A 23,841-nucleotide genomic window follows, 5' to 3' on the forward strand; every position below is an offset into this window, starting at 1 on the left:
AAAGACTCTTATATTGGATCTTAATATAGGCATCCCTGAAGTGTCATCTTTTGTTAAAGAGATTATTCCATGAATCATTGCTTTCCAAAAGTTCAGACATGCTGTTTAATAGCGGTCTCTAAGTAATTTGCGGTGTTTCTAGTATAATAAAAAAAATACCTTTTTTATTTTTGCTTTTGTGTCCCTCTTGAGGCAGCTGCTAATCTGTGTGGCTGGGTACGGGATCTGAGTAGAATCAACCTCCTTCCCCCTATGGCAGCTGTCAATATAGCCCCTGCTTACTTTACCTTCAGATAGATATGTATATCTAGATATAGATATATATAGAGAGATAGATAGATATATACATATACAGAAATGCAAATGAGCAGCACTCAAGCTCCAGAATCCACCATGTGAATGGGTGCAAGCAGGTACTCCTGAATGCTTGAAAAAGGTCCCATAGCAGGACAGAAACATATGCTATCAGGATGCAGAGCTTTAGTATACGCTATTGCTTCCGGCAAAACGACTGGTCCGGTGCACAACAGATACAAATGGAAACCATGGGCACTGGATCTGTCACCATTGAAATCAATGGTGATGGAAACTGAAACCCCTGGTTTCCGTTGGTGTTTGTTCAGGGTCCCGTTCTAACGGAAACCTCCGAAGGAACGTCAGAACGGGACCCCAACGCAGATGTGAATGAAGCCTAAGAATTACTTTCCATTTTTTTTTATTTTGTCAGTGTCAACAAATTTAGCTGCCTCTTGGCTCCTACAATCGTTGTCCCCAGCTTTCCTAGCGTTGTGCATGGCAGATCTACCTAATTATTTTCATAGCGACTGTATAGAGTAAATCTGGTATCCGTGCTGTTAAGAAGTCTTAACATAGTTTGGAGGCGACCCCTGTGGGAGGTGTTAAAGTTGCAGAGCTTGGGGCACTCCGCTGTATCAGAAACACCTCTGAGAAACGGCTGAATAGAATTAGCCACTGTCGCATATCTATTTGTTTAAATAATAATGTGACCGTTTAATAAGATCTGTGCACTAACTAGATTGACTTTTTCTATGCAGCTGGACACCCGACCTCCATGTGAAGGCCTTCTCATCATCACAGAACCACTTCTAGAAGTAGCAGAGGAGGATTGATGTGATACGGATGTAAATCTATCAGCACAAGCTGGTTGTGTGCTTTATACAGCTTATATATGTTATACGTAACATATGACATTGCAGTTGCCTTTTATTCTAGTGTTACCTCGTTAAACAGATTTCTTTGTGGTATATTTATGAGAGGATAATCAAAGCTAAGGGGCATGTTGTACTTTCAGTGTTCTGAATTCGATATGTATAAAGGCTGCTTTTATGTAATTTCAAAATATTTTTGTCTTTTTTTTTTTTTTTTTTTGTTTTCCATCGGTCTTTTCATTGGTGTCTAAAGAGGCTATTTTCAATAGAAAGTTTATTTAAGGGCCTGTTCACATCAACGTTGGGCTTTGGCTCATGGGTTCCGTTCAACATTTCCGTCAAAGGAACCGACCAACAGAGAGCCAAACGGAAGCCATAGCTTTCGCTTGTATTACCATTGATTTCAATGATAATGCTTCCATTGCAATTGGTTTCCGTTCCGTAAGGTTTCAGTTTTTTTTGCAGAAACAATAGCAGTCTTGTTTTTTCCGCTAAAAAAACCTGTAGCCTTACGGAACAGAAACAAATGGAAATGAATTGCAACAGTGCATTACCATTGATTTAGATGGTAATGCAAACGGAAGCTTTGGTTTCTGCTTGGCTTTCTGTTCATCGGTTCCTCCGACGGAAAGGTCAAATGGAACCAATGGACGGCAGCCCAACGCTGATATTAACACACCCTAACAGACATTCAAATTAAGAGGTCTGTTGCTTTCATCATGCTGAACAAATATTTACTCTGTAGAGCAAAGTGAAATTACATTGAAATGCATGTGAATGTATGGTTCTATATTTATATGGACGTGTAGCACAATATAAGGTATCGCCGCTTTTTGGGGAGGTGCAGGATTGCTTCAGATAAGTTTTCTGAGCATCAAAATCTATGCAGGAATTGTGATGTAACACATTCTCTAACCTTTTTTATTTTTTTTCCTGAAATTATTTGTTAAACGTTTATTTTCTGACAAAGTTCTCTGTGACTAAACTATTTTCTGATTTACTTTTGTAAATAAAATTGTGGCTGCATTTAAATCAGAAATTTCTGTTGTCTATGCTTTTTTTTTTTTAAACCACAAAACTAAAGGATTGGGCTCAACATAAAAATGCTTCATATGTTCTGATAACACTTAGGGTATGAACACACTGGGCGAATACGCTGCGTAAAAGTACACCGCGTATCCACCCCAGAACCCGCAGGGAATTCTGTCTGAAGTACCACACAAGCTGCAGCAGTCACATGGGATGAAACGTCAACCCAGGAGATAGGGATGCGCTCAGAATAGAGGATCATATCGATAGGATTACAGCATGGGGGTAAATAAAAATGTTTTTTATTCATTTCAAATAAAAAATAACTTTTCTTTTCTCTTTTGCGATTTTTGCATCTGGGACGTGGTGTTTCCACTGCAGAACTCGCAACACATGCCTCTTTGTTGCAGGTTTTACCTCCCCAATAATTTCATCGGGGGAAACCCACAACAGAAGAGCAGTGATTCTGCAGCATAATTTGACATGCTGCAGCCTAAAAAACTGCACCGCAGGTCAATTTCTGAAAGTTTTTTTTCGGCTGATTTCTTTCCGCTATATGTGGATGAGATTTGTTCAAATCTCATCTACACTGCTGCTACAGTACTACGCTGCAGACTTTCCGCAATGAAATCAGTTACAGTAAATCTGCAGTTTTTTACACCTAGTTTGTTTCTACCATACCACTTTTGTGCCTCCCTCCTGGAGAAAATGGACACAGGAGATTCTAGATCGGAACAATGAGGGGGGAGATTGGGGATAATTAACCCTGTGCAGTTGCACTTCAAGGCTGGATTCCCTGTTTTTTTAGATTTTATGGCTAAAGCAGTGGATCAAAAAAAATAAATAAGACAAATATGTCGTTTTTTGATACTTTTCACTCCTTTATGTTCCACTCTTGGCTTTGGCTAAATAAATTGCATAAAAATTACATATAAAATATAAAAAAACTGCGTCTGACCTAAATGGTATATTACTACTCACGATGTCAACTGTGGATCCCACTGACTATGGGGTTGTTAGACCATCCCTATAAGATTTACAAGAATTAATATTATAGTACTAAAAATATATACCCAAATGTGAAACCTAGGAATACGGAAAATCTAAACCAGAAATACCAATGAAAAAAAACAAGGATTGACTGTGCTTCATATAAATATTCCTCCATATGACATTTTAGAACTAGAACACTAAAAAATAGTCTCAATAGTAGCATTTGTTTGCCTTCCAGCAGAGACAAGTCAGTTGTAAACTGCCAAGCTTCTATGCCATGTCCTTGGAATAACCAGTCAGAAACGTAATACAAGACACCATAAATGAATCCCGACCATAATAAGTAGGCCGACATTTTTGCATACTAGAGCCATTAAAATATATATATACACACACACACCCTACAGCCTCTTACACACAAATGTCTGACGCATCCTTGTCGAAGAATTATCCGGTTTCATTTTCCGGCCGCCAACTATCAAAAACATTGGATAAGGCTGTAACGCTTTGACAGCGAGTGGGCAAACTCTCACGCTTTAATGTACACCTGATATATACAATGGTTTTCCGAGGCTCGTCTCATAGAAAACTAATCCTATCATTTTCCAAAGACATACAACGATTCATTTTTGGCTGTGTCTCTTTGGATATAATGTGTTTTGACCCTTAATTGGGAAATACTGCACATTTGTTATTTTTAGGTGTAGATATTCGAGAAATACTGACAAAGTAGGAAAAAACAAAATGTTTTTGACTTTTCATATGATTAGATTATCCCACTCTTTAATCTTCTAAGAAATCGGGCTTTATGTCGTTGTTGTATTATTCAGTACGAGCGTCTCTCTTTTTGATTAGTGAAATGATTGCTTAATATGCATTGAATTGCTACATGTAAGTACAAGCAGGTGCCACAAAGCAAACCTGCTCCTGAAAATATTGTAATAACTGATTATGTATTGACAGGTGTTGTGAAATGTATTACATCTGTACAATTCATCATAACTAATTGTACAATACATAAACGTTGTAAATCAGTATTTCATTCTATATTCACCTGGAACTGTGGCGGTCTGTATGGTATAATTGCTAAGCATCACAATGAAGGTTTGTTGCTCTGTTGTGTTATAAGTTTCCAGAGAACGTAAATACAACTTAGTCAGAGGTGTTTTCCGATTTAGACAGTTTACATAGGGGCATCATGCTACTGGGAGCCCAAATCACTTATTATCTTCGGTAAATTTCTGCCTATTAACATTGTTTTAGGTCCAAAATTATTTCTTGGTTCGTTTCTTAATATGTCTATAGGTGTAGGAGCTCTGTTTTCCTGATGGAGAGCTTCAAATCCCCGGCATAGACAGATTTAAAGTATAACGCAATGGCGATCTAATTGTTGAAGTCGTCACAAAGTAAAGTGCCTGTCTCTAACGGAGACTGAATCTCCATTTCTATAGCAGGATGATCCATCACAAAATAGTCTGGTAGATGAGGAATAAATATTTTTAGGCTGCCTCAATATATTCTGCATGGAAGACTTGACTCCTCCACCAGGATGGAAGCATCATTTGACTATATACTTATACAACCGTGATGATGATGATGATGAGGTTTTCTGTTACTAGAGAGTACTTTGAGCTTCTATATTGCAGATTCCGCAATGCTGGTTCTGCCGACTGGTATTCTCTATATTGATTGAAATGAAAGCCTTGGTTTTACAGATCCACTTGACTGTGCTCATGAATCTTTAGGGGCAGTTACTGTGTAGCACTCCTCTTGTAGACTACTCCTGTATATGAGACCGGAAGTAACTGTTTGACAGCCAGCAATGCCAGTCATGTTATTTCTGCCCCTTACCGTCTCTCTCAGAACTCCTTGGCAGTGAGTCACAGTGAGAACCTTACGTCTATCCCGCTCACTGTGCAGAGACATTCATGACTGGATGTTTGCTAGAATGTGATCTGGTCTCAGACCAGATGTTTATTTGTCCATCAGTTGTCGGTTTTGAGGCCGGTTATGACCTGCATGCACACTCTTTGCCGTGCTTTTTGCAGCGTTTTTTCACCTACGGCCATTGAGCGCCACTGGCAAAAAACGCAGCAAAAACCTTTCACTGCATCCCATTGATGTCAATGGGAGGTCAGAGACGGAAATGCCCGAAGAAACGCAAGAACCGCTCGCGGGAAAAAAAAACCATCTCCGCCTCCCATTGAAATCAATGTGAGGTGTTATTTGGTGCGGTTTCCGTTGCAGTTTCCTTGTCAAAAACAGTGCCAAAAATACTCAGTGTGAACTAGCCCTAAGGCTGCTGGACATTGTTTGCATCCAATAAGTTATACAGGATTAGAAAAATTGTTTTTTCTATTTTTCTACATACAGTACCACTTTTATGCATGGGCTATATTCTAGTATTCTAGGCCATTCCCATTCAAGTAAATGGGGCTGGGCGGCAGACACAAAACATGGACAGGTAAGGCGCAGTTTGTGTAAAAAAAAATTGGACCCTTTTTCCTAATCCTGTGTTCTTATGTTAGAGTTCAGACCTAGCAGACACCCACCGCGAATCTGGGCAATAGTGTTTTAATGTTTTTGGGAATCTAATTTGCTGTATTTGATAAGATTTTTTTTAGCAGGGCTCTAATTCCATCAATGTTATGTGCTGTGACTGTAGGTTTGTCCACACAATGGATTTGCTGCATTTTTTTTTTTTACATTTGTAAGATACAGTAGTGTGGATTTTTGCTGCGTCTTTTTCAAGGGCTGTGTGATGGTGATATTTATTATTCCTGTGATGTCCTTTCTACCCCCTGAAAGAAATTCTGCAGTACATCAGAAAAACACAGGAAATCAGTCCACTTTCCGCAGCAATAATTGACATGCTGTGGAAATAAAATGACGCACCGCAGGTGAATTTCTGGACTGAATTTTCCGCAGTGTGTGCATGACATTTGTTAAATCACTTTGCTGCTTCTGTAGTCCGCTGTGTATTTTCCGTCTGCAATTCCGGACGGAAAATACGCGTCAAATCCGTTTTGTGTGGACAAGCCCTAAGAAATGACCATATGTACTATACAAAAGAATACTGTATAACATTTCCAAATAGTGAAAGCATTGCACCTAAGAACATATATCCTAATTTAATACATGTCCTATTTTGTTCAGATATCCATAAAATATCCGTGCAGCTGGAGACCAAGCAGAATTCATATGGACGCAGCAGTCCTGAAATGGCTTATTCTATTGTCCGCCACAGAAAAGCCATATATGAATGTTTTATTTACTCCACATAGGGTTCATGTCGTGTTCAAGATTTCATATTCTATATCTAGCTGTGAGCGCTGCCATAATATGTATTATGGTCATACACAAGTGTCTTATTGAGGTCGCTTTTAGAATCTTTTTTTTATTTTAAGAATTGTTCTATCCGGTTTTATGCAATAGATCTATGACCGTAAATCCACTTCTCATATTACTGTCTGAAGGTAACACAAGATGAGCGGACTGCTGCAATAAAGATAAACACAAAGCTACTTAATACCACAGCAACATAAGCACATTCTGCTTCCAGCTCCACCACTCCAGCGTCAATTGAGGGGCTATTTCGGTAGACTAGTTTAGGATTTACTTGAACTTTCCAGTGGAGTACATAGAATCTTTTCTATAATATTTAAAATATTGTTTTACGCTTTTGTTATATTCACAGTAGAATTAGATTCCTCAAAGTGACCTGAGAAATGATTAGACCAAATCTAGCATATTGGCATTACTCATACCGCCTAACATTCAAGCATCACAAAGAGGGACAACTGATGTGGTGCGCGAAGCGCGCCGCCACTAGTGTTTTTTCCTTTTAAGCCATGACTCAAATCCCACCTAATCCTCGTCCATACACACCCGGTTCATCCCACACAGTATCATGCTCCCATAGTACCGCCCACATAATATAATACTAAATAGCTGCCACCATACAATATACTGCCCCATAGATAAACCCACACAGTGTAATTTCCACAAAGATGCCCCATACAGTATAATGCCCACATAGATTCACAGCTACAGTATAATGCCAACACAGATGCAGTATAATGCCCATACAGATTCCCCTATGCAGTATAATACCCAAACAAATTCCCACATAGAGCATAATGCCTCATAGCTGCCCCATACAGTATAATGTCCCCATACAGTATAATGCCCACACAGATGCCCCATAGCTGCCCAATGCAGTATAATGCCCCCATAGCTGCCCCATACAGTGTAATTCCCCCAAGCTGCCCTTATACAGTATAATGCCCCTTAGTGCCAGTGCCCATGTAGATAGCACCAGTGTCCCCTGTAGATATTGTCACACCCTCTTGAAGATAGCGCCACCCTTCTATATATAGCGTTATTGGGACTCCTTCTAGGAGCGGAATCCCCAGCCAGAGCATTCCTTGAGTGGAATCCGCTCCAGGAGGAGCCCCTGACGTCAATGTCCATATATGGGCAGTGACCTCACGGGTTTCCTCTAGGAGCGGAATCCCCAGCCAGATCATCAGCAAAGAGGATTCTGCTCAAGGAGTATATGGACAGTGGTGTCAAGGGCTTCCCCGAACACAGCGCTTAAAGTACTTTAAGCGCTGTGCCCAGGGAACCCTCGCCGAGCGGAGGAGCTCCCTCTGTTCCTCCGCTCTGAACTGATTCTGAAGCAGGGAGCTGATGGTTCTTCAGAATTGGGTTCAGACCGTTGACAGCGGGACATACCCCTGGCCACCCGGGACCGTTGGAAGGTCTGGCGTTACTTGAGCTCAAGATTTCAAGGGTGCATGGAGAAGTTATACGGACTACTTCAAGCAAACCAGACGGTAGAAAACGAAAAATTTCTAATTTAATAAGGTGGGGTGGGGGGACCCCTGCACATGTAATGTGTTCGTTGCAGATTTTTCATTCCTGAAAAATTAGATAAAATTTAAGAAATCTCCATGTGCTGCTTAAAACTTTCCGCATTTTCAAATCTGCAGCATGCTTAGTCTATTTTGAATGTTCACTGCTTTTCAATGTAGGAGTGAAATCTGCAGGAAACACGTGCAGATTTTGCGTCTGAAATGCTGTGGAAATCCGCAAAAAAAACCCGCTACAAGTGTGGGTACTCTAAACTTAAAATGGTGTTACTTTTTCTTTTACAAATTGTCATTCTTGTCTTTCACGACTACATTGCTGGATGTTTTCTATCTCACTTATTCTAGCCTCTTGCTACGTAAACGGAACTCCTTGTAATTCACTCCTTAGGGTCTGTTCACACTGAATCATACTAGGTACACAAAGAGTTAAACACAAACCTATCTTTTCTGAAGAAGATCATGGTGGCATTATGCTCAGTTGACTCCAACTAAATATATTGGGGGAGAGATTAAAACTGGTGCAAAGGAAAAGTGTATTAGTATCTCATGGCAGCCAATCAGGTTGCTGCTGTTATTTTTCATAGGGCCTCTGAGAAATAAGCTATAAGCTAATTGGTTGCTATGGGAAACAACTCCACTTTTCTTTTGCGTCCGCTCTAATCGGTTTAGAACTCCACAGACCTATTTTCAATCCACTCAATTGCTACTCCTTTTTCAACATGGCTGGTGAAGACACAAAGGATACCACTTAAATTGACAACTGCACAAATGGTGATTGTAGCAAACACGTTTCTTAAATTCGAACAACGCCGTTAGGGTAAATTCACACAGGTCGAATACGCTGCCTAAACGTACACCACGTATCTAGAACCGGCAGGTAATTCCGGCCAAAAGACCGCACCAAATTGTGGTGCAGATTTTCGTATGTAATCGGCGCTGCGGAAAGAGCAAGAAAAAAAAACCAATACTTGCCTTCACTGATGTTGCCATAGCAACACGTCTCTTTGGTCTTCGTGCAGCCCACTTCCTGTGATGACACTGCAGCCCATGGGACCGCTACAGCCTGTGATTGGCTGCAGCAGTCACACGAGATGAAATGCCATCCCAGGATGCCAAGCTGCACAGAGAACAGCCAGGAGAACAAGGAATCATGGCTATGACAACGCCAGGGAGGTAAGTATAGACTTTTTTAAATTAAATTTAAACTTGGGGGAAAAAGTTTTATTTTTTTTCAGAGTTGTGATTTTTGCTTCAGAATAGCAGCTTTTCCAGCGCAAAAATAGCAACATTTGCTTGTTGTTGCAGCTTTTACCTCCCTTTGAATTTAATGGGGAAAAATCCACAACAAATGTGAAAAGATTTTGCAGCATAAATTGACATGCTGCAGATTTTAAAAAAAAAACGCACCGCAGGTCAATTTATGCACATTTTCTCAGTAGATTTTTTTCTGCAGCGTGTGGATGAGATTCGTGTGCATTTTGCGCGATCAAAAAACAGCGTTGCAGTTCCGTGTGTCATAGGTGTTTGCTGCGTGGCTGCGTGATTTTCACGCATATGCCATCCTTATGACGTGGTTTTGATGTTTAGTAAAAGAAATGAAGGAAGTGCTTTTATTTTTCCCTTCATTTCTTGATCTACTGTTGCGCGAATCACTCGGGACACACGGAAGTGCTTCTGTGTGCAGTGCGCGATTTTCAAGCAACCATTGACTTCAATGGGTGCGTGATGCGCGAAAAACGGCCAAGAATAGGACATGTCGTGAGTTTTATGCAGCGGACACACGCTGCGTGAAAACCGCGGACTGCCTGAATGACCCCATTGACTAACATAAGTCCGTGCGACGCGCGTAATTTTCACGTGCGTATCATGGACGTTAAACACGTTCGTGGGAATAAGGCCTAAGGCCCCATGCACACGAACGTGCTTTTGCGGCCGCAATTCACCCGAAAATCCACGGGAGAATTGCGGCCCCATTTATTTCTATGGGGCCATGCACACGACCGTAGTTTTTACGGTCCATGCAAGGGCCGGGAGCCCGCACCGCAGAAAGAACGGACATGCTTTATTACGGCCGTCTCCTGCGGTCCGGGCTCATTGAAAATAATGGCCGCGGACATGGCCATGTGCATGGCCCGCGATTTGCGGGCGGCTCGCGGCTGACAGTCCGCTGCCGGCCGACCCGAAAATCACGGCCGTGCACATGGCTACGGTCGTGTGCATGAGGACTAAAAGACTGTGGAACATCTGCAGCTCATCTGCCCAGTGTGCACATACCCTTTGAGCTTCCTGCACAATCATGGGGAAGACTCCACAAGGAGGTAAGCCACAAAACGAGCTGTATCCGAGCACATTAAACCCTTCCCGCCACAGCCATTATTCAGATTTTCATTTTCGTTTCATCCTCCCCACCTTCCAAAAGCCATAACTTTTTTCATTTTTCCGTCTATATAGTCCTAAGGGGCTTGATTTTTGCGGGACGAGTTGTAGTTTTACATAGCACCATTTATTGTGCCATATAATGTACTAGGAAACGGGAAAAAATTATATGTGGGGTAGAAAATGAAAAAAAAAACAGCGATATTTTTTTGCGCTTAATTTTTGGGGAATTCACTGTGCAATTAAAAAAACAGGTTAACTTTATTCTGTGGGTCAATACGATTACGGCGATACAAAATATATATAGTTTTTTTTCTATATTTTACCACTTTTACAAGTAAAAACCGAAGTGTAAAAATTTTTATTTATTTTGTGTCACCGAATTTTGAGTCATAACTTTTTTATTTTTCCGTCGATTAAGTGGTATGAAGGCTTATTTTTTATTAACTTTTAATATTTATTTTTTTTACTTAAAAAAACAAAAACCTTTATTTTACTAATTATTACTTTTTTTTTTATTAGTCCCACTAGGGGACTTCAATCAGCGATCATTAGATCGCTTGCACTATATACTGCAGTATATCGTAATTCTGACCGGCTTCTCCAGGGCTTTATAGGAGCACAAAGATGGCGGACCTGGGGGGCTTCATTAGGCCTCCAGGCAAACATAGCAACCATCGCCACCCCGCAATTTCATTGCGGGGGCGCGATGAGCTGTTAGTGGGGTTCGCCCCCTCTTTCTAACTATTTAAATGCTGCAGTTGCTATTGACCGTGGCATTTAACGAGTTAAACGAGCCCGTTCCATACTTCCCCCTAGCCGACTATGACGTATAGATACGTAAAATGTCGGGAAGGGGTTAATGGAAAGTTGGGAGGAAGGAAAAAGTGTGGTAGAAAAAGGTGCACAAGCAACAGGGATAACTGTAGCCTTGAAAGGATTGTCAAAGTAAAGGCCATTCAAGAATCTTGGGGGAAATTCACAAGGAGTGGACTGTGGCTGGAGTCAGTGCTTCAAGAGCCACCACACACAGACGTATCCAGGACATGGGCTACAACTGTCGCATTCCTTGAGACAACATCGGAAGCATTTTATCTGGGCTAAGGAGAAAAAGGACTGGTCTGTTTCTCAGTGGTCAAAAGTCCTGTTTTCAGATGAAAGTAAATTTTGCATTTAATTTGGAAATCAAGGTCCCAGAGTCCAGAGGAAGAGTGGAGTGTCGTCAACCCAAGCTGCTTGCGGTCCAGTGTGAAGTTTCCACAGTCAGTGATGGTTTGGGGAGCCATGTCATCTGCTGGTGTTGGTCCACTGTGTTATATCATGTCCAGAGTCAACGCAGCCGTCTACCAGGAAATATTAGAGCACTTCATGCTTCCCTCTGCTGACAAGATTTTTGGAGATGCTGATTTCATTTTTCAGCAGGACTTGGCACCTGCCCACACTGCCAAAAGTACCAATACCTGGTTTAATAACCACAGTATCACTGTGCTTGATTGGGCAGCAAACTCGCCTGACCTAAACCCCATAGAGAATCTATGGGGTATTATCAAGAAGAAGATGAGACACACCAGACCCAACAATTCAGACGAGCTGAAGGCCGCTATCAAAGCAACCTGGACTTCCGTAACACCTCAGCAGTGCCACAGGCTGATCGCCTCCATGCCACGCTGCATTGATGCAGTAATTCATGCAAAAGTAGCCCCGACCAAGTATTGAGTGCATATACTGTACATACTTTTGAGTAGGCCTCCATTTCGGTATTAAAAATCATTTTTGAAATTAGGCTTATATAATCTAATTTTCTGAGTGACTAAATTTGGGGTTAGCCATAATCTCCAACATTAAAAAAAAAAAAAAAAATGCTGGAAACCGATCACTTTGTGTGTAATGAATCTATATATGAGTTTCTCTTTTTGAATTGAAGTACTGAAATAAATTAACTTTTTGATGATATTCGAATTAATTGAGGACTATATATAATAATATATGTACTGATCTTGATTATGGTGCTGTATATATGTACGGAGATTTGTTCTGGTGTTGTATGTATGTACTGATCTTGTTATGGTGCTGTATATATGTACGTAGCTTGGTTCTGGTGCTGTATTTATATACTGCACTTGGTTCGGGTGTTGTATGTACTGAGCTTAGTTATGGTGCTGTATTTATGTACTGACCTTGGTCCTGGAGCTGTATATATGTACTGACCTTGGTCCTGGAGCTGTATATATGTACTGAGCTTGGTCCTGGAGCTGTATATATGTACTAAGTTTGGGTCTGGTGTTGAATATATGTATGAGCTTTGTTCTGGTGCTGCATATATGTAGTGAGCTTTGTTCTGGTGCTGCATATATGTAGTGAGCTTTGTTCTGGGGCTGAATATATGTACTGAGCTTTGTTCTGGGGCTGTATATATGTACTGAGCTTTGTTCTGGTGCTGTATATATGTACTGAGCTTTGTTCTGGTGCTGTATATATGTACTGAGCTTTGTTCTGGTGCTGTATATATGTACTGAGCTTTGTTCTGGTGCTGTATTTATGTACTGAGCTTGGTTCTGGTGCTGTATTTATGTACTGAGCTTGGTTCTGGTGCTGTATTTATGTACTGAGCTTTGTTCTGGTGCTGTATTTATGTACTGAGCTTGGTTCTGGTGCTTTATATATGTACTGAGCTTCGTTCTGGTGCTATATTTATGTACTGAGCTTGGTTCTGGAGCTGTATATGTCAGAGCTTGTATCCTAACGCCAACAAGTGAGAGGAGCTTCCAGTATTTGTAACATAAGGAGGAGCTGTTCTTAAAGCATTGTAATCTGACAATAATACCCAGTTATTTAGAAATTTCCCATATGAATTGGAGCGAACCGCTACAATTTTTTCCATGGTGTAATCAAATTGGACGAGATTATTTATCTCAGCGATAGTGAGAGGGTCTGAAGATTTCCAAGTCCTGGCTATCAACAGTCTGGCAGCTAAGATGACATGCCCCGTTATGCACCTGAAGTCCCTGGGAACATCAGCAAGACCAACAAAACATAGTGCCAATGCAGGGGAGGGGCTGATTGTATAATGTAAGATAGCGGACAAAAATGCAAAAGTAGCTTTCCAGAAACTAAAAACCAGTGGGCAATTCCACCAAACATGCATATAGTCGCCTGACATAGCACAGTTCCTCCAACAAAGGGGAGAGTAAGAAGGATTAAATTTAGCCAGCAGCGCTGGAGTTCTATACCATCTAAGAAATATTTTATGCGCTATTTCTCTGTGACTCTCACACTTAGAAATCTTGGAGGCCCAATTCATTGCCGAGTGCCATTCTGATAAGGTGATAACCAGATTCAGTTCCGTCTCCCATTTAAGCAAATACCCTGGTTTACTTTATATCTGAAGTCTGGAAACAGTATAATAAAACCATGAAGTGCACTTCGACTTAGGTACAGCAGAGTTAAAAGCCACGAATGCGCTGTTCGGAAATAACCGCCCATCCAAGTTCCTAATGCTCAAGATGTGACGAATCTGGAAGTATTTGTACATATCATGGGTAGGTATGCCATATTTTTGAACCAATTTATTAACCCCTTAAGGACGCAGCCTAGTTTTGGCCTTAAGGCTCAGAGCCCATTTTTCAAATCTGACATATTTTACTTTATGTGGTAATAACGTGGGAATGCTTAAACCTACCCAAGCGATTCTGAGATTGTTTTCTCGTGACACATTGGGCTTCATGTTCGTGGTAAAATTTGGTCGATATATTCAGTGTTTATTGGTGAAAAATTGCAAAATTTAGAGAAAATTTTGAAAAAATAGCATTTTTCAGAATTGAAATGCATCTGCTTGTAAAACAGACGGTTATACCACCCACAATAGTCACTAGTTCACATTTCCCATATGTCTACTTTAGATTGGCATCGTTTTTTGAACATTTGTTTATTTTTCTTGGACGTTACAAGGCTTAGAACATAAACAGCAATTTCACATATTTTTAAGAAAATGTCAAATGCCTTTTATTTAAGGTACCTGTTCAGTTCTGAAGTGGCTTTATGGGGCCTATGTATTAGAAACCCTGATAAAACACCCCATTTTAAAAACTAGACCCCTCAAAGTATTCAAAACAGCATTTAGAAAGTTTTTTAACCCTTCAGGCATTTCACAAGAATTAAAGCAAAGTGGAGGTGAACTTTGCAAATTTCATTTTTCTTGCGGAATTTCAATTTTATTCATTTTTTTTTCTGTAACACAGAAGGTTTTACCAGAGAAACACTACTAAATATGTATTGTCCAGATTCTGCAGTTTTTAGAAATGTCCCACATGTGGCCCTACTGCGCTCGTGGAATAAAACACAAGGCCTAGAAGCAAAGAAGCACCTAGTGCATTTTGAGTCCTCTTTTTTTATTAGAATATATTTTAGGCAGCATGCCGGGTTTGAAGAGGTGTTGAGGTGCCAAAACAGTAGGAATCCCCCAATAGTGACCCCATTTTGGAAACTACACCCCTCAAGGAATTCATTTATGGTTGTTGTTACCATTTTGACCGCACAGTTTTTTCACAGCACCTATTTGAATTGGGCTGTGAAATGAAAAAAATGTCATTTTTTCCAATAAAATGTCATTTGTGATCAAAATTTCTTATTTTCACAGGGAACAAAATACCCCATTTGGTTGCCCAATTTGTCCTTAGTGTGGCAATACCCCATTTGTGGTGATAAACTGCCGTTTGGGCCCATGGGAGGGCTCAGAAGGAAAGGAGCGCTATATGTTTGTTGGAGTCCAGATTTTGCTGGATTGGTTTTCGGGTGCCATGTCGCATTTGCAGAGCCTCAGGGGTATCAAAGCAATGGAAACCCACCAAAAGTGACCCCATTTTGGAAACTACACCCCTCAAGGAATTCATTTATGGTTGTTGTTAGCATTTTGAGCACACAGTTTTTTCACAGCACCTATTTCAATTGGGCTGTGACATTAAAAAAATGACATTTTTTCCAATAAGATGTAATTTTTTAGCAAAATTTCTTATTTTCACAGGGAACAAAATGCTCAATTTTGTTGCCCAATTTCTCCTGAGTGCAGCAATACCCCATTTGTGGCAATAAACTGCCGTTTGGGCCCATGGGAGGCCTCAGAAGGGAAGGAGCGCTGTGTGTTCTTTGGAGTCCAGATTTTGATGGATTGGTTTTCGGCTGCCATGTCGCATTTGCAGAGCCCCAGAGGTATCAAAGCAATGGAAACCCACCAGAAGTGACCCCATTTTGGAAACTACACCCCTCAAGGAATTCATTTATGGGTAATGTGACCATTTAGACCCCATAGTTTCTTCACAGAACTTATTTGAATTGGGCTGGGAATTAAAAAAAAATATATTTTTTCCAATAATATGTCATTTTAGCTCAAAAATTCTTATTTTCACAAGAAATAAAATACTCCATTTTGTTGCCCAATTTGTCCTGAGTGCGGCAATACCCCATTTGTGGTGATAAACTGCCGTTTGGGCCCATGGGAGGGCTCAGAAGGAAAGGAGCGCTGTGTGTTCTTTGGAGTCCAGATTTTGCTGGATTGGTTTTCGGGTGCCATGTCGCATTTGCAGAGCCCCAGAGGTATCAAATCAATAGAAACCAATCACAAATGACCCCATTTTGGAAACTACACCCCTCAAGGAATTCATTTATGGGTGTTGTGACTATTTTGACCCCATAGTTTTTTCACTGAATTAATTTGAATTGGGCTGGGAATGAAAACAAAATTATTTTTTTCAAATAATATGTAGTTTTGGCTGAAAATTTCTTATTTTCACAAGAAACAAAATACCCCATTCTGTTGCGCAATTTGTTCTGAGGGCCGCAATACCCCATTTGTTGTGATAAACTGCCGTTTGGGCCCATGGGAGGGCTCAGAAGGAAAGGACCACCATTTGGCCTACTGGGGATTTTCTAGTGCGAAGTCATGTATGCAGAAGCACCTGAGGTACCAGTACAGTTGAAACCCGCAAGAAGTGACCCCGTTTTAAAAACTACACCCTTAAGGCATTCATCTAGAGGTGTAGTGAGCATTTTGACCGGAGACCTACACCCCATAAACTGTAATGTGGGTTCTCCCGGGTATGGCAATACCCTACATGTGGCTGTTATCAGCTGCCTGGGCACACAGCAGGGCTCAGAGGGGAAAGACGAGGGGGGATAAGCTGTGTGGAGTGCATCAGGGTAAGTAAAATTGGGCTAAATTATAAACCAAGGGATGTATGATAAATTTTAAAACACTCTTTCATACAGAGCTCTGGTTATTCGGGACACGTGTCACATTGATATATTGTGTCATCCCTTATCGCCCTCTTATAGCAGACTTTGCACCTCTTTTGACTTTTTCCCTTCTTGCCAGTTTGGGGAACTTCCCCTGGAAAGTGTTGCCGCCCTGGTACGATGCGTGTGGCCCCGCTTCCAGAACTACTGGGTGCCCCCCCTTCTTGGTCACTAAAGATTAGGTTCTTGATAATCACCTCTTGAAATTCCAGGAAAGTTCCCGTCTGGCCTGCACATCGACGTAGCACGTACGCATTGTACAATGCCATCTGTATGATGTGCCCGGACAGCTTCTTATACCACACCGCATGGCGCTGTAGGGCTTCAGGATTTGATCTGACAAGTCCATCCCTCCCATGTACCTATTGTAGTCTAGGATGCAGTCTGGTTTGGGGGTGGCCTTTCCTTCATATATCCTAAACCTGTAGGTATACCCTGATGCACTCTCGCAGCTTATACATCTTCACGCCATACCTTGCCCTCTTACCCGGCAGGTACTCGAGGAATTGAACCCTCCCTTTAAAATGTACCCGGGACTCATCAATAGTAATACACTTCTCGGGGGTGTATGCTGGGGAAAACCGGGCACTGGAACGGTCTAATAGGGGTCTCCGTTTATACAAACGGTCAAAACTGGGGTCATCTCGGGGTGGGCGCGGCTCATTATCAGTATAATGTAAGAAGCGAAGTATTGCCTCATTTATTTATTTTTTTAGGTTCCAGTTCAGTTCTGAAGTTGCTTTGAGGGGCCCATATATTAGAAACCCCTATGAAATACCCCATTTTAGAAACTAGACCCCTCAAAGTATTCACAACAGCATTTAGAAAGTTTATGAACCCTTTAGGTGTTTCACAAAAATTTAGAGCAAAGTAGAGGTGAAATTTACTTTTTTTTTTTTTGTCAGAAAATCCTCTTTATACCATTTTTTTTATAACACAAAAGGATTTATCAGTGAAACGCAACTTAATACGTATTGCCCAGATTCTGCAGTTTTGAGAAATATCCCACATGTGGCCCTCGGGCGGTAATGGACTGAAGCACCGGCCTCCGAAGCGAAGGAGCACCTAGTGGATTTTGAGGCCTCTTTTTTATTAGGCACCATGTCCGGTTTGAAGAGGTCTTGTGGTGCCAAAACATTGGGAGCCCCCCAAAAGTGACCCCAATTTGGAAACTAGACCCCTTGAGGAATCCATTGTAGTTTTCTTGGGGTGCATGCGGCTTTTTGATCAGTTTTTATTCTATTTTTAAGTGGCGCGGTGACTAAAAAACAGCAATTCTACTATTGTTTTTTTATTCTTTTTTTTTTACTGCGTGCACCGTGCGCTATAAATGACACATTCACTTTATTCTGCGTGGCGATACGATTACGGCGATACCAGATGTTTATAGTTTTTTTTTATGTCTTATGGCGTTTGCACAATAAAATACGTTTTGTAAACAATCATTCACTTTTTGTGTTACCTTATTCTAAGAGCCATAACGTTTTTATTTTTCAATCAATCAAGACGTGCGAGGACTTATTTTTTGCGTAACGAACTGTAGTTTCGATCAGTACCATTTTTAGGTACATGCGACTTTTTGATCTCTTTTTATTCCATTTTTTGGGAGGTGAAGTGACCAAAGAATTGTGATTGTGGTACGGTTTATTATTATTTTATTTTACGGCGTTCATCGTGCGGGATAAATAACGAAATAGTTTTGTAGTTCAGGCCGTTACGGACGCGGCGATACCAATTAGGTATAGTTTATTTGTTTGTTTATATATTTTTATTAATAATAAAGAACTGATAAGGGAAAAAGGGGGATTTTTACTTTTATTACTTTTAAATCTTTTATTTTCTTATTTTTACACATCTTTTTTTAACTTTTTTTTAACTTTATTACTTTGTCCCACTAGGGGACATGAGAGCAGGAGGCTCTGATCGCTATTCTAATACACTGCACTACATGCGTAGTGCAGTGTATTAGAACTGTCAGCTACTCACTGACAGCAAGCATAGTGGGTCCTGACGTTGTCAGGACCCACTAGGCTTCCGTCTATGGCATAGCCGGACGCCATTGTTTGGTGTCCGGTTGCCATAGTCACCATCGCCGGCCGCTATCGCGTAGCAGGCCGGCGATGGCAGCTTAACCCCTAAAAAGCCGCGATCTCTATAGAACGCGGCTTTTAAGGGGTTAATCGGCGGGGACACAGCGATCGGTCCCCGCTGTAGGAGCTGTGACAGCTGCTGAACAAGACAGCAGCGTCACAGCTCCTGCATGTGTCGGGAGGACGGCCGAAACGGCCGTTACTCCCGTGACGTACTATTACGTCATGGAGCGCGAACGATACAGCTGCCATGACGTAATAGTACGTCAAGGAGCGGGAAGGGGTTAAAGGGCAACATTACCTTTATCTCATAAAGGGAACCGATCGTATAAATCCCGGCTGCCTCCCATTTCAGCACCGGTGTAAAGGAAGAAAGATAGCCGAGGGATAATGGCCGAAGGGGGAGTCAGTCAGACTTAGGAGTATGTGAAATCAGATATTGCCAGGAAGCTATAGAAGCAGCAATAGAAAGCATTTTTATATTCCTCTGAGGGCGTTTGGAACTATTGACAGAGAGAGATAAGAGGAACCCCCAGTGTGGCCCTCTCCATTTCTACCCATTTAAGTTCATTATGACTACCCCACTAGTGATAAATTTGGCTAAGAACAGTAGAGTGAAAATATCTCCTAACGTCAGGTACCCCCATCCCCCCTGATGACCAAGGACGGGACATGGTAGAGAACCGAATCCTAGTTTTTTTTTACCAGCCCATATGAAATCGGTAAGTAATAGGGACAGGGATAATTACTCTACAGAATACATATAGTATTATAGGCAGAATCATCATCTTAACGATAGCAATTTTACCAGCCCAAGAAATCATTGGTTTAGAAAAATGTTCCACTAATTTTGATATTTTAGAAAGAAGCGGAAGGTAGTTCTTTGCAAATAATGCGGAGCTAGAACTTGTGATAAACGTACCTAGGTATGTAATACTATCATCACTCCACTCGAAAGGAAATCGTGAGATTAAGGAGGCCCTCATAGCCTGATCTAATCCTACCCCCAACATCTTGGACTTACTCGAATTGACTTTGTAATATGAAAATTTACTAAACTGAGAAAGTGTGTCTTGGATAGCAAGTAGAGAATTAAGGGGATCAGAGACCGCCAAGAGCACATCGTCCGCATAAAGACCGATTTTATGGACCTAAGTTCACACTTTAATGCCCTAAATTCTTGAGTTAAGTTGTATTGTTTCTGCTAGGGGTTCCATTACTAAAGCAAACACGATTGGGGAAAGTGGGCAACCCTGACGCGTACCGTTCTTTATTATAAAAGGATCAGAAAGAAACCCAGCGGAAAGAACTCTAGCCGAGGGAAACGAGTCTAATGCAAGAATGGAGGATTTTATACGGCCCTTAAGGCCAAAATGTTCAAGAAGTTGAGACAGATAACCACCAATGTACTCTATCGAACGCCTTCTCCGCATCCAAGGAAAGAAGCAGAGAATGCGTTTGAGAGGTCTCCGCACACTGAATCAGATCCATAAGCCGCCGAGTTCCGTCAGAGGCCTGGCGTCCCACCACAATCCCAACTTGGTCCGACTTAACCAATTGAGGAATAATATGAAACAATCTATTCGAAAGAATTTTTGCATATATTTTGATATCCGAGTTTCAAAGGGAGATAGGTCGGAAATTGGCTGGAGACGTAGGATTCTTATCTGACTTACGGAGGGTAACTACCGTGGCCAAGAGCATTTTCATAGGGAAAGCGCCCTCCTGTGCTGCTTTATTAAATATCTGCACTAAATGAGGGACTAAAATCTGTGAGTACTCTTTATAATAATTATTCGTATATTCATCCGGGCCTGGGGCTTTAAAAAGTTTAAGCGATGCTATAGCTTTAGATACCTCAGGTTCAGTAAAAGGGGCCGATATAACTGCAAGTTGGGACTGAGAAACCTGGGGCAATGGAACTGAAAGGAGGAAGTCCGCAATTTCCGACTGTGAGGGCTGATAAGTATTATCGTCCAAATGCAAGTTATAGAGGGCGCTATACCTGTCAGGTAGTTTTAACCTCTTGAACCGCTACCATGCAGCAATACATGACCTGACAATATTTCCAAACATTCCCTCGTATGCTTTTTTCAGATGCAGCAAAATCTATAAAATCAACTTTTAAAACGGTGCACACCATATACTAATTACTCATTAAGGAGTCATGGGGCGGGGCCGCTATCCTGAAGAGTCACATAGTCCTACCTCCAAACCCACCTTTCCTTGCTTGATTGACATCCCCTGGCTGTTATACATCACTACCAATCTCCTTTAACTTTCTCGGATGCGCCATTGCCTTGTACTATTTGGTAACACACCGTGTAGCGAGGGCTACTCTGCCCGGCTGCACCGCGCATACCAGTACAAGACAACGGCACATCTGAAAGAGACGGCGGCTAGAGACGTGGAACAGCCAGGGGGATGTCAATCAAAATCTGGGGGGCGCCATTTAAATTTTTGCCTCAGGCAGCAGAAAAGCTAGAATCGTCCCTGTGGCATGGACAGCATTTGCAGGAGCGGCAAAGGGCTAGCAGACGTGCGTCACGATAGGCACATCTGCTAGTGGTTAAAATTAGAACACGACTCTCTGACGATGCACGCACCACCAGGGAAGAACCAGAAGGCCGGGCGATGGTCAGGCGGTGAGGTTAGTATGGTACTCGCCTCCTGCCCCAGCCAACTTTAAACTGATCGGCCGGTGCTAGGGAGGGATTAATTATACAGCAGGGGGGGTCCATCTAACTCACTACTGAGGGCTCTATGGGGGGTAATAATTTCCCCCCATAGAGCACTCAGCAGTCAGACGCTCAACCCCCCTGCTGTATAATAAATACTGAGGCCTCTATGGGGGATGGGGGGGATTATTCCACCCTTTATAGAGTCCGCTGCAGTCACTTATATGGTTAGACCTCCCTTTCAGTATTATCCCCCCCCCCCTTCCCATAGAGGCCTCAGTAGTTACTAATATATTGCAAGGAGAGGTCAGATTGTTTGACTGACTGCTGGGGGCCCTCTAGGGGGGTCTGAGCGACTAACTGCTGAGGTCTCTATGGGAGAGATACCCCCATACCCACCCCACGGAGACGTCAGACACTCAGCCCCCTATAGAGCCTCCAGCAGTCTGACAATCTGATCTCCCCTTGCAATATATTCCCCCCCATACAGCCCTCAGTAGTTATTTTACTACAAGGGGAGGGGTGTCTGACTAAAGGGGTTTTCCCATGAGGGACATTTATGACATATCCACTGGATATGTCATAAATGTCAGATAGATGCGGGTCCCACCTCTGGGACCCCCAACGATCTCTAACAATAAGTGGCAGTAGTGCTCAGGTGACCGCTGTGCCGCTTCAATTCTGATCTGCTTTTCTCGGAAAGCCGAGTAAGCGGTGTACGGGCGTACACCACTCTGAGGAATACCGATGAGAAACGAAGCGGCACAGCATTCAACAGAACCTAAGTAACTTCAGTTATTTTCTTCAGGGTGCTATCCGTTTTTTTTAACGGAGAGCACACTGACACATTCATTTCTACGGGGCCATGCACACTTCCGTTCCATCAAAAGCATTTCCTACTTCTGTCCGTTGTACAGTGTCCATCTCGCCCATTAAAGCCTATTGGTCCGTCAAAACAACGGAAGGCATCCATGTGCCGTCCGTTTTTCATGGACCCGTTGCCAAGCAACAGGAGGGTGTGCCAAAGTTCCTGTGACGTGAGAAGTTCGAGTCAATTTGAATACATTCTGTTTAAAACGGAACAACGGAAAGGATGCGGAGTGACAACAGAAACCACACAGATGTCACACCGGACAGACGGATCCGTTTTAAAACGGACGTGAAAACAGTGAAGGATGTGTGCATGAGGCCTTACAATTTTTTTTTTCTCTTTAACCCCTTCTGGACGTAGCCATTTATTGATTTTTGATTTTCGTTTTTCACTCCCCGCATTCCAAGAGCCCTAACTTATTGTTATTTTTCCGTCAATAGAGTGGTGTGAGGGGTTATTTTTTGCAGTAGGAGTTGTAGTTTCTTTTGGTACCATTTATCAGGGGCGTAGCTAGGGGGGGGGGGGGGGCAGGCAGGGCACGTGCCCCGGGCGCAGTTCAGATGGGGCGCCAGCGCCCCCTCCTCCTACACTATAATTGTACCTGTGTCGCAAGGACACAGGTACAATTAGAAGCAATGAATGACCGTGCACGTTCCGTTCCCGGCCATTCAGCGCCTTTCCGCGAATGAAGTGACTGGTACCTTTTGTACCAGTGACGCTTCCGTCGATGAAAGGCGCTGACTGACTGACAGGAAAAGTCATCCTGCCCAGCCAATCAGCGCCTTTCATAGACGCTGTGTTCAACCCCCTGGAGACCTGCGCAGAAGAGAGCAGGTCTCCATGGCTGCCGGACGGCGTGGGAGCGGGAATAAGGTGAGTTTGAATTATTTTTTTTTTTTTTATATTGTAATAGAAGTGTGTGGCTGTATCTGCAGGGGGGACCTTGTCTACACGGGGGACTTTATCTACGGGGGGTGTCTATCTACAGGGCTGGGCTATATACAGGGGGACTATATCTACAGGGCTGGGCTATATACAGGGGGACTATATCTACAGGGCTGGGCTATATACAGGGGGACTATATCTACAGGGCTGGGCTATATACAGGGGGACTATATCTACAGGGGGGCTATATACAGGGGGACTATATCTACAGGGCTGGGCTATATCTACAGGGCTGGGCTATATACAGGGGGACTATATCTACAGGGCTGGGCTATATACAGGGGGACTATATCTACAGGGCTGGGCTATATAAAGGGGGAATATATCTACAGGGCTGGGCTATATACAGGGGGACTATATCTACAGGGGGGCTATATACAGGGGGACTATATCTACAGGGCTGGGCTATATACAGGGGGACTATATCTGCTGGGCTATATACAGGGGGACTATATCTGCTGGGCTATATACAGGGGGGACTATATCTACAGGGGGGCTATATACAGGGGGACTATATCTAAAGGGCTG

General features: G+C 42.3%; 1 protein-coding gene across 1 annotated transcript in view; it reads left to right on the top strand.

Moving 5' to 3' along the window:
* The window catches only part of LMO7 (LIM domain 7), a 205,145-nt gene extending 203,629 nt beyond the window's left edge, over nucleotides 1–1,516 (top strand). Inside the window, 1 exon segment of the mRNA XM_075852339.1 lies at nucleotides 1,056–1,516. Within this exon segment, the coding sequence (XP_075708454.1) occupies nucleotides 1,056–1,078 (23 nt within the window). The 3' untranslated portion in view covers nucleotides 1,079–1,516.
* The last annotated feature ends 22,325 nt before the right edge of the window (nucleotides 1,517–23,841 follow it).

The sequence above is a fragment of the Rhinoderma darwinii genome, chromosome 2 (assembly GCF_050947455.1).
Source record: "Rhinoderma darwinii isolate aRhiDar2 chromosome 2, aRhiDar2.hap1, whole genome shotgun sequence".
Taxonomy (NCBI): domain Eukaryota; kingdom Metazoa; phylum Chordata; class Amphibia; order Anura; family Rhinodermatidae; genus Rhinoderma; species Rhinoderma darwinii.